Source organism: Lutjanus erythropterus, chromosome 2 (assembly GCF_056507025.1).
Source record: "Lutjanus erythropterus isolate fLutEry1 chromosome 2, fLutEry1.hap2, whole genome shotgun sequence".
In the NCBI taxonomy this organism is placed as follows: Eukaryota; Metazoa; Chordata; class Actinopteri; order Lutjaniformes; family Lutjanidae; genus Lutjanus; species Lutjanus erythropterus.
In genome coordinates this window covers 36,111,475-36,129,420 of record NC_139318.1, presented here as the reverse complement: position 1 = coordinate 36,129,420, position 17,946 = coordinate 36,111,475, and the positions used below count along the sequence as shown (strand labels likewise).

The window sequence follows — 17,946 nt, the reverse complement described above, 5'->3', positions numbered from 1 at the left end:
CTGCCGCAGCCGCGAGTAATTCTGGGAGCTGAAGTTTTTTCAGCACAACGCCTGGATAGGCAGTGGTGGAGGGTCGTCACAAGTCATTCATTCAAAACTAAACCATACTTCTTTGAAATAACAGAATTTTTAATAGCAAAATCTATACTATTATTGCTGCTACTACTAACGATAGTAATAATAATAATGATAATGTTTATATTATTTTATTTTTTATTTAGTACCTCTCAGGCTTAATGCCTCCCCCATTTATGATATATTATAAATTACATTATTAGATTGTCAATACTGATGACTCACTGCATATGTTACATATGTAACATTTTCACTGTTGTTCAGTCCAGGAATTTATACTGTGCACAACTAAGTCACAAATTAAAATGAAATGTAAGGACATTGCCACTGGTTTTGACCGAAAAGATGTATTGTCAAAACGATCTGTTAACTTTATGATATTATTAGAAAAATAGTCAAAAGTCAAAAGTCAAAACTTCAAAAATCCAAGCCATGCTTTTAAGTATTACCTTTTGATTATAATTCCTTAATTAAAACTCTAAAATGTTGTAAAAAAATAAAGATAGTATGTCTGCAGTTAAATTACACAAGGCTTTAAATGGACATTTAAATTGATTAAAGGGACAATTTACCTCATATGTATTTTAAAAAATACTATTTTTCTTCTGGCTTGTAGTTCTATTTATCCAGCCGATTGATATGGGGGTGAACTGTCCCTTTAAAATGGTAGAAAAGAAGAATTATTATTTTTTTATACACTGAATTATTTTTATTCATTCATTCATTCATTCATTCATTCATTCATTTTCTGTAACCCCTTATTCCCAAAGGGTCATGGGGGGATGGAGTTTTTATGTTTCCTTTTAAAACGTGATGATTTTATGACCTGTTTGTTTCATTTTGCTGCACTTGAGAAACTTTTAATGTAAAGTCTTAATCTGAAAAGTAGGTAAAGTAGCCTATGTTTGTCAGAAAAATGTAGTGATGTAAAACAAATAAACCATCTTCCTATGAAATTCAATGCAGTTGTATGTAACAGGTAAAGTATAAATACCCCAAAATTTACATTTACGCACAGTGTATACTTTGCATCATACTTTACCACACAGGCTACTCCATTTTGATTTCAATGTACTGTGACCCTTCAGTGATGCTAGAGGATCAACTACATAAAAGGCTCAACTATTTCATTTATAGGTGAGGTGTTAAAGATGTGTGAATCATTAAATAAATGCTAAGCTGCACCTTTTATTCTATAAAATGGTTAGAAAAGATCAAGCAAGATCATATGGCCGACTCGAGGAGGCCAATGATTTTCAGAATATTTGATTTCATGAGCCAATATCAGTATGAAAAGAACCATCATGGACAAAACAAATTTACAAACATGTTTAATAAGTTTTCTGGGGAAAAAATGGCCCCAAAGGCACCATGCGTCTTTTATTGTTAGATACATTTGTTTGATTACATAGTCCAACCTCTACTTTGAAGTATAAAATTGCAATGCACAATGGTAACAAAGACAACAGTAAACCACCTTAAACCAAAAAAAAAACAAAAACAAAAACAAAAAAAAAAACTGCCCACACCATTCAGAATATGATACATTAGATATCTCATTATTAATTATCAATATCAGCACAATCACACATTATTTTCAGTGAAGCATATGGCAGACACTGAAAGTCAAAAGACAACAGAATCAAAACAAAACATTAATCTTGATAATGGCGAAAAAATGTCTGTATAAAAGATAAATTGAGAAAACCTGCTAGAGGAGGAGTGTTATTGTATCTAGCTTGTGAAATACGACATTCAAAGCCAGGTGCAATTATTCCACCATACTTATAGCACAATTGTCCAGTGAACCACACAGAGTAGACACTTGTCTAGCAGGATCCATGGGACGACAGTTTCTCCCGTCTCTAATAAGAGTCCTGCAATACTTTAAACATCTCCATCACAATGGAAAATGATAATACATCTCCAATACCCCACCCTGCCCTCCCGCTATTTCTTTTCCAACCCTATAAATAACAATCAATGGTCATACTCCACAGCACAGAGACAATAGCTCTCATTCAAGACAATTATTTAGTTTGATTTCAAAATTATTTCATGTGTCATGTCAGTAAAAAAAATTGTCTTAAATATCAAAACTGAACTTTTATCAACAGATGCAGCTTCTCCACACATTAACACGGAGAAGGGTGAAGCAAATGAACCGACTTCACAGCATACAATCTCTTTTTTAAACAAAAGAAACAGTGATTAACTTCTCTCCACTTACAAAAAACCATGGTCTCTGTGCTGAGTTAACTTGATCACAAATATGAACATAAAGTAAGTACCCCCCAAAAAATACTCCTATGTAACACATATTCCTTTAGCATCCGCTGACTCACAGTACAGAAACAATTCATTTTTTCCATTAGGCTACATAACTCAAGGCAGAAAATAAGCACTGCTGTTGCTTCACCACCCCCTTCTTGATCTTTTAAGTGCAACCAAGCACACGTCTTCAAACAGAGAGAAATAACAGGGGATGTCGTAAGGATGGCAAAGCCCTGGCTTTTATTTCAGGCTAGCAATTCACCATGTTCACACGGTGGCCATTTTTCTGTGATGACACACTCGGGGTGGGAAGCTAAAATGCCAAACTCCTGTGCTATAGGTTACAAGTCATGTAAATGTAGAGAATTATACAAATCATTCATTGATTCCCGATTGATCAGAAGCTGAATTGTAATGGCTCATTGTGCCATATTTCGAGCTAAGCCATTAGCAACCGTTACACAACAGCTAACATTATCATTCAAACACTTCCTGGCTAACAGTGTATACATAAACACTGGATGTAGTCAAGCTTGCAATGTGATGTTAACGGTCTTGCTGTTTCTTGTCCAAGTATGTAAGCTAACCAGATTGGTATGTTAGCTTAGAATAAAATAACAGATCTGATCTTAAAGTTTTCAGTATCACAATCACACAATTACTCAGCGATTTATATTTCAGTGAGCATAACTTCACATTATTGTTTTAACCAGAACATTTCTTAAGTTGGGTGAAGAGACAGTTAACATCAGCGTTAGCCTACATTGCAAGCTTAATTACGTTCAGTGCATTCTACTTCCAGGCTAAGCATTAAATAAATGTCTAAGATTTCTGTTAATATATCAGAATTAATTTACGCGTTTCCTATTTCCATGTCATGCAGAAGTATAACAGTACTGCTAGCAAGGAAGTGATTGAACACTAATGCTAGCTGTTATCTCATGGTAGCTAATGAGTTATCAAATATGTTATCTGAGCTCAAAATATGGCCCAATGCCCCTCCAGATTTTCACTGTCCACTGTCTTTTCAGTTACTGATCAATTGGGAAGCAGTGAAATTTACGTTAGCCTACGTTGCAAGCTTGATTACATCTAGCGCCATTTACTTCCTGGCTTAGCATTAGCTGTCAACCGACAGGTAACGTTAGCTGTTGTCTCATAGTAGCTAGGGTTGTCAAATATGTTGTTTTAACTCGAAATATGGTCCGATTTTCACTATCCGTTGTCTTTTTAGCTGTTGAATAAAAAGGGTGAAGTTGTGAAATTAAAGTTAGCCTACAGTGGTTGAACGCTAACATTAGCTGTTGTCTCATGGTATGAACATGGTATACAGGCTTTCACTATCTGTTGTCTTTTCAATTGCTGATCAATTGGAAAGCAGCGAAATGATAATGATTTGTCAGATTCCTTTCATTTATACAACTTGTAACCTACACAGAAATACATTTTAACTTTTCACCCTGAGTGTGACATGAAAGGAAAATGCCACAGTGTGAATATGGTGAACATACAAAGCATCCTTAGTGTCACAAGTCAGTTATAGATAGATGCTTGTAAGACCTGATTTTTAAATTGTGTAATAAAACATTAAAAAAAAAGCAGAACCTAAATAGTACGGTAACACAATAAACCTTCTCCCTGTACACTTGGACTGTAAAACTTGGGACGATTTTGTTTGTAAAACAACAGGCTACATGAAAATTAGTTATCCCATCCCATTCCTCTGTGTGCCGGAATACAAAAACTGCCTCTCGAGATGCAGATCTGAGAGGTTTCTTTCCAATTTTTTTTTGACAAAATACACCTGTCTGACTATTTTCTGTTTGTTTAAAAACAAGAGGTAGTAAAAAAAGGCAATCCAAAGTGGCAGGCAATGATATAATCTTTGGAGAAAAGGCACTTTGCTTTCCTAACAAACCTACTGCAACAACACCACTTGGCTCTGGTTTTCCCCTTCCGTGGTCCTGTTCTTTCTTTACTCTTTCCAATCTTATATACACTTCTCTTATTGCTCAGAGTGTGTTCCCTTGGATACTATAAGAGTCTTTTCAAAACACATTCTCATTCCCTCAAATAAAACATTTCAAGCTCCATCAAATACCTCGGGAAAGTGACCCACTTCATCTAAAGCATGTTTAAACACATGGAAGATAGCTAGTTGTTCGAAAAATCCGTAATTCTTCAAAATTTCTTTGCGTGTCGGCACGTTGAGATTTGCTTTTTTTTTCCTTGCGAACAAGACTTTTTTTAAAGCATAAAATGTGTCCATGTTAGTTCGGTCTAGGATTGTTTGAGTGTTTGTTTTTGTTTGTTTATTTTTTTTTCCTGGATGGTTGAGCTGGTCGAAGAGAGATTGTGTCACGCTTTTGTCTGGCTTTTCCAAAACCTCCCTGAAGAGCTGTTAGTCTTTGACAAGTCTGTAGACATGATACTGAGCCCCGTGTTCACTCGTGGAAACCTCGAAAACAAACGCTATACAGAGCAAGGTCTCCTGGGTGTCGCGGTTCGTCACCACCTGAGGGGCAGAGGGAAAACATCAAGTGAGAAATACTGTATGAAGCCACACACTTTGTTTAGAAATACTGCAATGACAATTTATAATTTCCTCATTTGTTAAAGAATTATTTTGCATTTTGGAAATGCTTAATGACTTTTTTGCTGAGAGTAAGACGAGAAAATCTATACCACTCTCATGTCTGTGCACTAAATATGAAGCTACTTGCTCTATTTGTGGTATGGTCAAGCTGAATTTGCATAAAGAAGTGTATCCAGTTTATCACAGCATTTTATTATTGAAATTAAAACTTTCAGTGGGCTGAGTTGGGCCCAGTCATAGGTCTATGAAATCATACTTAAAATGTCTGACATTAATGGGGCACTTTCAGAGTCAAGAATCATGGGAAGTGGAGTGCCACAGGGTAGTTTCCTGGGTACTCTATATATTTTTCTCTATTCTTTTTTTAAATTCTTTTTTATTATATACTTAAATGCAGCCACCTCATGCAATCTTCTTTATATGCTGATAATTTTGTTTTATTTGGGAAGATAAAGAAAGAAGAAAATGTAAGTGGATGACTGGGCTATTACAGATGATCCCTTTGAGAAAATGCAAAGCTAGGGAGTTCAGTGCAGCTTAACTGCTAAAGATACTGAGAATGATCTTGTTTGCATGTTAGACGGGCTTTCATCAAGTAAAAATATGGCTTTAAATGCACTCAAAGAATTAACATCACAACACCTCAAAAACAAACTATAAAAGGTTCAAAACAGCTAGCTTGACCCTGTTTGACGAACAAAGTCTTTCTACCAGCATCTCTAAAGCTCACTAATGATCACTTTATACCTCATTTGTTTAATCTGTACAAAAAACAGTTTAAAAATGATAAATGACCATGTAGTGGTATTGAGCATCTCATCTAACTCTCGGCAAATATTATATTATAGTTCACTAAATGTCAAACTATTCCTTTAACAAGCCAATAAACTTGAGTGTTTCTTACCTGTAGGATAGTGAAGTTTTCAAGAACACTGTTCATCATGTACTTTTCCGGCAAGTGTTTGAGTTTGTGGATAAAGTTGATCATGTACTCGCACATAGGAGAGCGGTGGATCCTGTAAACACACTTTCCTCCCTCCAGGCGGGCGTACTCTGTCTGCAACGCACACACAGAGTCGAAAACACCGAGTGAGAAATGAGAGACTGTGTCACTTGTTTTGAGGAGAGGAGAACAACAGAAAGAGTGCGCGTTCCTCACCTCTACTTTTTCAACGACCTGCTTGCCAAACGAGCAGACTTTGGTTGAAACAGTGATCGTCATGTTCTCAAGGCTGCTGTACTGGCTGCTGACACCGTAGAAAGAACCAGGGCCATCCTGCATGCCGCTGCTGTTCAGGTCCGCCTGCAGAGGGCATATATTTAAATCATATTAGTGATGATCTTCAAGTATTTGCATGTTAAGTAGTTCTGGGATTCTTTTTTTAAGCAATAGTTATTGAGCTAAAAGGCTGTACATGAATAAGATTTCATACTTTTCCATTTTGGGATAATGTTAAGCATAAATCAAACAAAGACAAAAGCACAACAACTAATAACTGGTAAATAATAATGATATGATAATAACAACCCACCCAGAATTTAACGAGGAAGAAAGCGTTCTGAGGGCCTTTCTCATAAAGCTCTTTGAGGCCGCCCTTCTTCTCAGGGAACTTGTCGTAGATCTGCCGGATGTCCACGGCTTCGAGGAGCGGGTCGCTGTAGGAGGGGTTAGTCTGTCCAATGTGGACAAACAGGTGTTTGCTGTACTGCAGTGGACAGAGACAGAAGAGACAAGAAAGGACGTGGTTAACCTTTGCAAAACATAAGAAAACATAAGATCCATGCAAAAGACCATGTAAATATTCTGTTGCTCTCTGCCTTTGTTGTACATGAGTTGTTTAACAGCATCAGGACGATCCAGACAGGGTCAGAGATGCTGTCCATCGCCAAAATCCAAGCTTTTAAAATTCTATAATACTGATGCTTTTGTCATAATTTTTCCCTTACTGATATAAAGACTGATTATTTCTTAAATGTGATTTTTTTTTAAATAAAGGTAATTTTTAGAAAAACAGATTGGAAAATCATATGACACATTCCAGCCATTAAAAACCAATTTTTTTACAAATGGAAATATGAGTACAATTAAATAAAAATGTTTGTGCCAAATAGTGTAATGTTTTATAGTACTTGTATGACAGAATTACAATAAAATAATTATTTTGTTCTTTTCAGGCTCATCATAACCTTGTGTTCTAAGAACCATATGGTGTGATTTTTCTGGGGATCTGTACCAAACAAAGATGTTTTCTTCAGTTTGTATAATATGATGTGTAGGCTAGGACATTTTTGTAGCAGACAATAATTCATTTAAAATAATATTTTGACACTTTTGACTCTTAATCTAAAGATATTGCGCCTCCTGTGAATTGAAAATTGCAGTAATTGTTCTGCCCTAATATCTGAAAGAGGGAAGCCTTATTGTAAGTGTTCACTCACGTTGTCTGGGTCTCTCTGGACCTCCATGAAGGCCGAGTACTCCAGCATCCGCAGCTTAGAGGAGGCGATGGTCCGGTCCTGCCACACTGGCACTGCAGTTGCAGTCGGTGCAGGAGGAGGTGCCAGGGGCTCGTAACCTGGATCACACAAACATACACAAATATTTTTAAAACGGTCTTTAAGCAGTCCTTAAACAGTCTAAAACTTTGTTTCATTTTTGAAAACTTCTCACAGCTTTGTACATACTTACTTGTTATGGATTGTGGTACCGGACCTGATAGGCTGGGGTATGGGGGCTGTGCAAAAGGTTTGATACTGAAAGACAACGGATGGATCAATGAGAAAAAGACTCTACTTGACAGGGTCAGAATCAGATGTTTGAGGCACATGAGTCCTACTATATTTGTATTTCTGTTAAATGTCTTTTATTGTGAAAATCTGTTAGTCAAAGAGTAAGCATGTGTTGTTGCACCAGCTAGGCGTAAGTCCACCTGCTTCATTGGTTCTTTCTGATGCAAAATAGCATCAATTAATTATGCTCTTACTGTCAAATTGATTAAAAATATTTATAGATTTTAAAATTTAGACGATGTTTTTTTTTTTAGAATTTAGAAGTCTTTGAGGATTTATCTTCTTTGTTCCTTTTTTCTCAATCAAATTTGAAGCAGTTAATTTGCCTGGTGGTGGTTGACATCAGTGCAGGAAACATACAGTACAAAACAGTGTAGAAGAAGAGTTAGTGCTGCTTTGTGCTCACAGTTGCACCTCGGCTAGGGGGAACTTACGCATGGCTGGTGCGGCCAAACCCAGGAGTCCTTCCCGGGTTGAGATCTAGAACCAGCCTGGTGTGCAAAAACGTGATCCGTTAAACATGCCCTGCAGTACCCACCTGACCCACCCTCACTCATTCATGTATTTACTCATCTTTAGCACCAGTGTCCCTCTATTTAGAGCCCAAATACACCCTGATGTCATCCCACACACATCTTGTGGGTTCAATAGAGGGGTTTACTTACTCCTGAGAGGGTCCAGGCTGTCCTGGGATAGCAGGCCAGAACTGGAGAGGAACAAAACATTGTAGTATTAATCAATTTTGCTCAGATCAAATCCAGTTTTCATGGATGGAAACTACAACAGAAAGTGTAGATGTGTTGTGAATGCAGAGAGTGCTGAGCTCACTCTGGCTGGTTGGTAGGGGGCAGGAGGCAGTGGTGGAAGATGATTCTTTATCATACTCGGGGAGACGATCTGTGCAGACGACAGCGCTGCCATGTTCTGCAAGGCTTTGTCTTTAGACGCCTGATCCTGCAGATTGATTGAAACAGAGCAGTGACAGAAGTCAACCACAAGGTGGCACCATAACCTCAACATTACCTACTGCTGCATTACACCGTAGAATATACTGTAGATTACTGGTTCCCAACCCTTTTCCTTAAGGGACCTCTTAAGGAACATATTTTATGGATATTCAACACTCCATTCAATGCAGAACAACAACAGTAAGTGTTTGTGTAAAATGAGCAATTTGGATGAATTATGAGCAGATTATTTCCTGTGAATTTTGCGTCAGAGATGAGCTGTCCTTTTATTTTTTAGGAATTATTTATACAGTTCTCTTGTATTGTGTATTTGCTTTTTATTTTTAACAATCATATGTACTTATGAGGCTTCTTTTTGGACAGATTCATGCCTTTCTTCTCTCTGATGCTTGGTCATTGTTCTGTTAGCTCTTCAGTTGTTTTAACTGTGTACATTTCTAAAGCAGTATGAGGCTGTTAGCTGACAGTGAAGGCTCTAAAGCTTGTATTCAGGTCTTCACTGTGTCCTCATCTTGTGAGATTTTTATTAAGTTCATATCATAGATAATAATCAAACATTTAAAATAAACTATTTATTTTAATTTTCTCCACAGAAATGAATGGAATGTTGAGATAAGTTTTCTTATTTAAGAAGCTTTGGTGACTCCTGGTGGGGTTAGGGACCCCAGGTTGGGAACCAGTGCTGTAGACTTTCACACTATACTACATTTATTTCTAACTGCTTGATACATAATTAAAACATCTGAGTCAATAAATACACTTATTACATGGTAACTGTTCTGATTATTCTCAAACTGTAATAAAATGAACATTTTTGTGAGAGCAGCTTGACAGACTGAAGCAAAGAGAAGAACACAGAAGATGAAGCAGCGTTGCTACAGCGACGGTATTTAAGCTTGGTCAGTGTATTATTGGGCTCACCACAGGAAAAAGAGAATAAAGAGAGTGCACTGGTTTGGGTCCATGTCGCATTGAACAGCGTACATTAACATATTCAAGTTTTACTATGCAGAAGAAAGCTGTACTACGTAAATGAAACAGGCAGCAAAAAACAAAGCCAACCAATTCATGTCCATAGTGCATGATACATTTTTTATGACTTACAAACACATCAGACCTTTTATTTCAGTAAACCAAACAAAATTTTAAATGCATCCTCTTGCTCTTTCTTCACTTGAAGCTAATTAAGCGATGACTTTGCAATTGAAGGAAAGCGAGACCCCAAATCAGACAGCAACACCTTATGCAAAGCAAGCAAGACTTTGGCTTTTGGCAGAGGCTGAGGGGATTACGCTACATCAGGCAGGAGGCGCAGCAGCAGCACTACTGTGTTCAAAGCATGGCTGTTTCCTAAGCATTGCTTCATTACAGCGTAGCAATGGGACAGGACGCCATGCCAGCAGAGGGCCGTAGCAGGGGGACAGCGCACTGGTGGTGCCAAACAAAGGCGGGGACGGGGAGGGAAGCATATTGCACAAGTCAGATTCACTTACCAAATTCATCGCCTGAATCAAAAAAGAGAGAAACCATTAGTACTGTGCATTTCTAAATGATGCGTTTGGTTGACATGGTGTTTGACTGTGCATTTAAATTCAGGTTTGTCTTCTGTTTATATACTGTAGACATGGTGTGCAATAACATGTAAGGTTGCACAATATGGTAAAAAAAAATCATATTGCAATTATTTTGACAGATGTTGTGATTGCAATATGATTTCTGATTAGTGTGAGTGATCATTTTTGCATCACAATTTTCACAGAAAAAAAATCATGATGATGTGGTATTTGTTGAGTTCTGAACCAAACAAACATGTTTTCTTACATGTGGAGAACAAGATTTGAAGGCTAGAGCGTCATTACAATGACACTTTGTCACACAGTCAAAACTTGCATCTTCTGCAAGTTGTATATTGCAACTGACCATATTGCGATTTTCAATTTTGATTAACCGAACAGCCCTGATTCCATGTTTATGTAAACACACAATGACTGACAGTTTGCTCTAGTTTAGAGGTAACAAGGTTCATTAGGGACTGTATTATTTGAAGAATCCTTAAATATATTATTATCACAATATTTAGAAAACTACTGGGTATAACACTTTTGCAAAAACTTTTACACTGTAATATAAACTCTTGCTTTTTTATTTTATTTCAGTACACAGGAGTGACAGGCTGAAATCATAGCGCTATGAATTAAAATCATGTATGAAAACTATAAAGCAATGTGTAAGTTTTTTAATTCTCCTAAAAAAATGTGCACTGTATAACTGAGCACATCTGTACTGTATAATAAACCAAGGAGCAGTTCCTCACTGGAAGACAAACAGAGGAGAAACATGACGCAAATGGTAAAAAGTTTAATCCTCAGAGGGTTATTGCAGCACAAGCCTACAGTGTATTGCGTCAAATGTACAGGTGGTGCTACAGCGTGCAGCCATTTAGCACCCACAGTTTTACGTCATGTTTGTTCAGCTGATGCTGCAATTTCACTCCCCAGAGGAAGGAGCTGCTCTTTGGAAACGAGTTTGTTGAGAGTGTTTTTCTTTGACAAATAAACTACTTTGGCTTCACTTCATAAAGGTTTGACTGATTAAAAACTTGGACAAGAAGTTTGTACTGCTACAACTCCATCCAGTTCAGTAGTTGATTTTTAACAAATAAAAAGCTAAAGGTAAAAAAGTTAAAAGTAAGAATGACTTAAAAAAAATGCCTTCAAGAGGTGCCAAAGCTACTATCCAACAAAGGTTAAGTCACTGATCATAAAACCCCAAATGACTGGAATAACCTACATGTTAAGCGAACAGTTGAAATTAATAAGATTTTTATGCAGTGTACATGAACATGAGGTGATTTTATCTTTCCTAATCATTTTGCAACAGAAATGTGTCAATTCAAACATGTCTTGTTGTGTGAAGGAGACAAAATATAGATGGTTGTGTGTTGAAAAAAGTAATCACAAAAAGAATAGAAGAAAACATGATTAATCCCTTGAAGCAAAGAGGATAAAAGTCACCACGCAGTTAATTAAAGCTTGATTTTATGCCATTATCAGAATTCAACATTAATGTGTTTTTCACTTGTCTGCTCGGGCAAGTGGGTCACAAATCTACTTGACTTACTTACTTTTTTATGTACGTAAATTAATCAGAAGAAGGGTACAGTGCTTCATAGATGTGAAGCATCAAATATTCTTGCATATTGAAAATGGTATGACCCAAAAGTTGGACTTGTTAACTGTGAAACAATACATTTAATTTTTTTTTGTTCGCCATTTGCCTGATCAAGCCAGTGAGATACTAGATTTACTAGCCCAATGTGGCACTTTACATGCTCCAGGCAGGTGTCAATCCTTACTGTAAACCCTGATTATACTGCTACCTGCTGGTCCATTTTTAGAGCAAACTTAAAAAAGAAAATATAGAAAATACAGAGTGCCAATCTATGATGGTGTATTAAGGCCATTAGGTAAAAGAAAAACAGAGCTGGGGGAGGGGGTAATATTATGAGGAAAAAAATTAAAAGTTCCAAGTTTAAAGTGGCAAATTTAAGAGTAAAAACTCACACATTAATGAGAAAAAAGCATGAATATTCTTTAGGATCAAAGTCAGAAACTTGCAAGAAAAAAAATCAGAAATTCTCTGAGATTAAAGTCATAAATTTCATAAATACCCAGTTTTGTTCTAGCATGGTTGTACATATTTCTGTCAAGAATTTATAACTTTAATATCAAAGAATATCCCAGTTCTGTTCTAGCAAATGTAAAACTTTAATCTCTGGTTATTACGCCCCTTCCTCGGCTCTGCTGAAGCCAATGAAACGTCTGATATTGTTCATATATGCTGACCCCAAACAACATGAACAAAACGTGTTAGAAAAAAAGGTGTTAATTCTAAGATCTGCAAACATAATTTTTTGATGCCATAATGTGAACAACAAAACACCATGACTTCACTGGTGAAGACTTCTAACTTCTGGACAAACAAATGAAGGACGTTATGGAAAACTCACAAACTTGTGTCACTGAATGCATAAGTTGATTCTTCCCACAACACATTATAAAATCGCTTCCTGAGATCAAAATTCACAACATGTGAGGAAATAATGAGGTTTCTGCATCTATTTTCTTATGCCAGCCACTACAGGGAGAACTGAATTACATGTCATCACTGATAAGAGAGATAATTTATCTAATTTAAAACAAAATGTGTCACTTGTGAGTGCTGGTGTCCACTGGAGGATTAGTCTGCATGAAGGGGTTAATTTCAGTTTAAGTTAGCCCTACAGAATACCACAATGTCTTCAGTATTTACATGTGTCTGTCAATAAAAAGCACGGAGAGAGACCAGAGGGACTAGAAGAACTACAAGACGAGTCAGAGGAAGTCAGAGGATGATATCGACAGTGGAAAGATTAATGGATTTTGCCTGGTTGGTTTGACAAAATACATCACATTAAAGGGACAGACACATAAAAGAAACTAAAGGTGTGAGAGCAGAGACAGTTTTAGGGAGAGAAGAAGTCTCAGAGAAGGAAAGTGTGCTGTAGAAGCATGGCCGCCACAGAGGACAGATACAGAGCTGAGTGACATGCTGCTAAACGCTCATTGTAACAGCTTGTGTTGCATTAAGCTTTAGAATCAGCTACTATACTTTTACTATGGAGTGAAGAGGCTAGCCGTACAGTTAATGTAGCTCTGACATACAAGAGTTAAAAAGCTTCGTCTGTATGTGCAATACATGCATGCTACAGAAGCAGGACTGTGGTTTCCTGAGGTATATTCTCCTTAAGAATATCTTTATTATCTGATTTATCGTTGCCAAGCTTGCATCGACTTATCTCTAGCAGGAACTGGCCTTGCATCAAAGCCAGGACTGATAATACTGTGCACAAATTAGCAGGTTAGTGCAAAGCCAAGCCTTTTCCAGCCCCGCCGAGCCCGCCGTGAAGCGCATACCTTTAGCTTTGACTGGATCTCGCGAGATTTTCTCCGGGCGAGAACCTGCAAGTGGCTAGAAACCTGCACAGAAGAATAGCCAAGAGGAGGGAAGAGGAGGAAAAGGAGACAGGGAGAGAAAAGACAAGGGAAGAAAGAGAGAAGCCGTAACCAAAGAGGAAAGAGACGCCCAGTCAGTGTTGCCAGGAGGCAGGTCTGCGGCACCTACCTTTATACCCGCCTGGTATTCACGAACTTTCTTCCGTGCTAACACCTGTATGTGACTAGACACCTAAAGGGGTGTGAAACAGTTTTTGAGCATAAAAAACAACATGCACTCAGATGCGTGCGCACACATGCATGTAAGTGTAGATATGTACACACGCACATTAATAAATAGATAACATTTAAATAGTTAATGCAAACAAGACGTGTGATTTAAAGGATAAGCCTGGTGATATTTTCTATTCTTATAACCAACAAATGTCATGAAAAGACCAAAACCGTCAATGAACTGATGCTATGAAGCCTGACAGTTTATTCTTCACAAACCTCCATTGTTAAACATATTAAAGTCACTGAATATAGCCAGTGTTGGTACTGAGTGTTTGGTTGGTAATTTCTTGCACTGATGAACTGTTTTATCTAATAATTTTAAGATTGCTGAGCATGTCTGCTCTAGTGGGAATTTTGAATTATCCTTTGTTTGTATCAGGGTGCTTGTTTTGTTTCTTAGGTTTTTATATGATGCGTTTTGTCTGCTGTAACATACAGAACATCATCCCCCATGGACTACAGATAAAAATGAGCTTTAGGCTATATCTGGTACAATACATGTATTGTGTACTGTCCCCGCTAAATAAATAAATAAAAAGTTGTTCAAAACCTTTTTAAAAAACATGAATGAGCCACACTGTTGCACTGGGTGACATGTTTTGTCATATTGTTTTGAACATGAGCCTTTATTATTTATTTGGAGTCAATCCCACATACACAGACATGTGGCTGTAAACACTCACTAAAGCATCGAATGTGTATTCATCCGCTCCTGAAAACATTCCCTAACAAGCAGACTGTTTTGAGTGACGTTTGATAAAATCTATTTCAGGAAAATACTTTTTAAATGAAACTACATATTTAAGACCACTTTTAATAAGTTATGTTCAGAACCACAGACAGGGCAGGTATGATTTGGTCTTTTCATGGGATTTGTTGACAACAAGTGCACTCAGAGAGCCCTGATCTCTGCCAAGGCTAACAGTCCTCTCTCCTATGAAATGCAAATTTGCAAATTTGCAAATGCATTATCTTTGCTCGTTCTTAAGAAGCATAAAAATTTGACTGTTTTTTCTTAATATCTCAATACAGTTTTTTCAGACAATTCACATTTCCATGTAACTAAGAGTATAAATTACTTGAAATATATGTGTGTATTTGTGTTTGAATAGCCACGCTATAATTTAAGAAAAAAGTGTTGTTGCAATTGCACTGGTTCTCCTATGAAAGGAGCACTGTCCCCAAGTGCTTCGACTGCTTTCTGTATGAAGTCTGAGAAAATACATGTTTGCTACCCCAGAGCATTACTGGTACTTGTGAATGTAGATTGTGATATGGAGTCATCGTATTGCTTCAATAGATATGTTTTGTCACAAATGAACTTTGCTCCCACTGACTGGATCTTGCCTTATCCTGCAATGTTAGTGATCTATGATTCCGATCTGCTCCCAAATTTAATTTCTTCTTCCTTGGCCCATGCTGCAACCTTTTACCAAGTTTGATGAAAATCAGGCCAGTAGTTGTTCCAAAATCGTGCTGACAAACAGACAACACCAAAAACATGGAGGAAATAAAACCAGACTTATCCTTTAAATAAACTTTTCTGTAATGAACAGTAATGAACAGTTTTCACTTCTGGTGGTGTGTTTGTTATGACTTGTACTCTCAGTAACTAAAACAAAACTCATGCATGATTATTCAGATCTAATAAGTCATTCAAAAGTGTTTACCTGTTTTCTTGTGCGGGTTTTGCCTGTCCTCAGCTTGATGTACCTCGCTATCAATTCATTGCGACCTGCAACAAAAACAAACAGAGAGCCAGGTCACAAAAAAAAGAAGAATCCCAGAAAACACGACAGAAGATGCAACATTCGTTGTTGATATAATACCCTGAACTGGACAGAAGGTGGCACTCTTGTTACACCTTGAATACACGTCAAAAGAGCAACAGTGCGACCTTTCCCAGAGCTCCTCAGACGCAGGGCAAACACACTTTTGTCACAGGTCACAGGCCACAATAACACCTCTGTTTCCTCTAGGAGATCATATTTTTAAAATATTATTTCTTCTCGATAATAAGCCAGATACTTAAAGGTTGATTTTCTTGTTTACATTAGCTGGTTTCACAACTCCTTCTCCTCTGCTCACGTGGGCCTGAAGCCTAATTACAGATTGCTCAGAAAACAGAACCATGTTTTTCATGACATAACATCCACTCTCGACATTCTGCACAAACAGGTTGTGCAGAGAACAGGCTGCTATTCTGGGCTGCTGTGGTTCTCTTGACGTTCAGAATGAGATATGACCTGGGGTGTCGTGACTCTCCAAATCTGTGATTTGATTTGATTTTAGTTCATTAAAAAGCTCTACCATTGGTAGACTATTGAATCTTTATTTGTAAAGATCAATAGATCATTGGTTTTATGGTCTGAAAACTGACATTTACATTTTCAAATCCTTTTTTAAAATGTCAATAATGTCTCTGGACTTATTTTACCACTGTCAGAAGCTGCTTATTATTCATTTAGCACTTATATCTTCAACTGTACAATACTGATCTAACAGTACAGCCATATTGTACTTTCTTGTATTTTTTTACACTGGCATCAACACTATATTTATTCATTTATATTGTGCATTTCAGCCAACCTATACTCTTGTTTATAATGCTCTTGCATTTAACACATTTATTATATCCTCTATCTTCAGCATTGTTTACACTGTCTGTGTACAGTGTTGTATATAGTGTTGTATTGCGGTATACTGCATACATATTTTCATATTTTTACATATTTCTTATTTTTTCTATGTATTGCATATATTTGAACTTATTCTTATTTTTACATACTTATTCATTTTATTCCTATTTTCTTATAACATCTTTATGCTTATACATATAATTCTGTTCTTGAACTCCCCCCTGGGGATAAATAATAAATAAGTATTAATAATTCTGATTCTGATATGGTATCGAGTCTGATCAAACGTGCAGTAAGCTACGCTTTGTCATCCCTGAAATGTTTTGCTGGGAGATGTGCCAGACGACGCAAGGAGGCAGGTTGGAAAGAAAAATAAAAATCTTGGAGAATCACAGTTTCTGCCTTTGAAAGCTCATTTTGATTTATTTTATTTATTTTATTATTTAATTTAATATTGGAATTGTGATACTCCTAGATTGAACAAGTGCTGCCTTTTCAGGAAAGTGCAGCTGGGATCAAGCAAAAGATCTGATGGCTTATGAGAAGTGCAAAAAGCATTATTATGTTGTCCTGGGAGAAAAATCAGTCCATCAGTCTTTTTCACCTCTTCTCTTTGCCAAGTCACGTTTACTGGGTTTCTGTGGCTGAAAATTGGGCCAAAGGGAGAGGTTGAACCGCTGTATCATTATGAATAATGGCCCAAACTCCTCTAAACTTGCTGACTGAAATTTACACCAACAAAAACCGGTCAAGATGTGCCTTCTTAAACACACACAGACCCGCACACAATAGACTGTGTGTCTAAGAAGTTTTACAGCCTTCAGAGTATCCAGACGCATAATGACAGGAGAAACAAGTCCTGTTTTTTCACACACTCTTTAGCACTTGGCCCCCAGAAGGCCCTGGTTAGAGCAATTACCATAAAAGTACTGCAGGCCATCTCCAGCAGGCTCGCAGCGCTCACCAACCATACTCTCCAACCAGTCAGCCCGGCGGTCGGCCAGCACAGCAGAGCTCGACTGTCTGCCGATACTGAGCTAGCCCGCCCCCCTCTGCCCCGGGCCAAGGATGGACACGCCCGCTCCAGCGCCTCCGCATTCCTAACATTCCTCTAAGCCTGTCACATCTGTGCTAGCCAGTCTGATTGGCCTGGTCCCGTGAACACAGCCAGAGCTCGGGCGAACACACACACACACACACACGCTCATGGGAGAAACAGGGGTGAGAGCTGGGGTGAGGGCCATTAGGTTGGGGTGGAGGGGGGTCATCGGTCGGTGGGGCGATAGGGGCAGCTGATGCTGTAACTCTTGGAGGAAACACAAAGCCATAACTGT

At 37.7% G+C, this 17,946-nt stretch overlaps 1 protein-coding gene across 8 annotated transcripts in view; it reads right to left on the bottom strand.

The window, feature by feature from the left end:
* Positions 1-1,389: 1,389 nt before the first annotated feature.
* tead3b (TEA domain family member 3 b) overlaps positions 1,390-17,946 on the bottom strand; it is a 48,827-nt gene continuing 32,270 nt past the window's right edge. Inside the window, exons 3-15 of one of the 8 annotated variants that reach the window (XM_084738359.1) lie at positions 15,644-15,708; positions 13,867-13,929; positions 13,659-13,721; positions 10,197-10,208; positions 8,564-8,689; positions 8,401-8,441; positions 8,170-8,226; positions 7,635-7,699; positions 7,385-7,521; positions 6,478-6,651; positions 6,105-6,248; positions 5,850-6,002; positions 1,390-4,864 (exon numbers count right to left, since the gene is read on the bottom strand). In XM_084738359.1, the coding sequence (XP_084594485.1) occupies positions 4,751-4,864; positions 5,850-6,002; positions 6,105-6,248; positions 6,478-6,651; positions 7,385-7,521; positions 7,635-7,699; positions 8,170-8,226; positions 8,401-8,441; positions 8,564-8,689; positions 10,197-10,208; positions 13,659-13,721; positions 13,867-13,929; positions 15,644-15,708 (1,214 nt within the window). In that variant the 3' untranslated portion in view covers positions 1,390-4,750. The remainder of the gene's footprint in view (positions 4,865-5,849; positions 6,003-6,104; positions 6,249-6,477; positions 6,652-7,384; positions 7,522-7,634; positions 7,700-8,169; positions 8,227-8,400; positions 8,442-8,563; positions 8,690-10,196; positions 10,209-13,658; positions 13,722-13,866; positions 13,930-15,643; positions 15,709-17,946) is intronic. The other 7 variants (XM_084738305.1, XM_084738297.1, XM_084738324.1 and 4 more) reach the window with 7 other exon arrangements.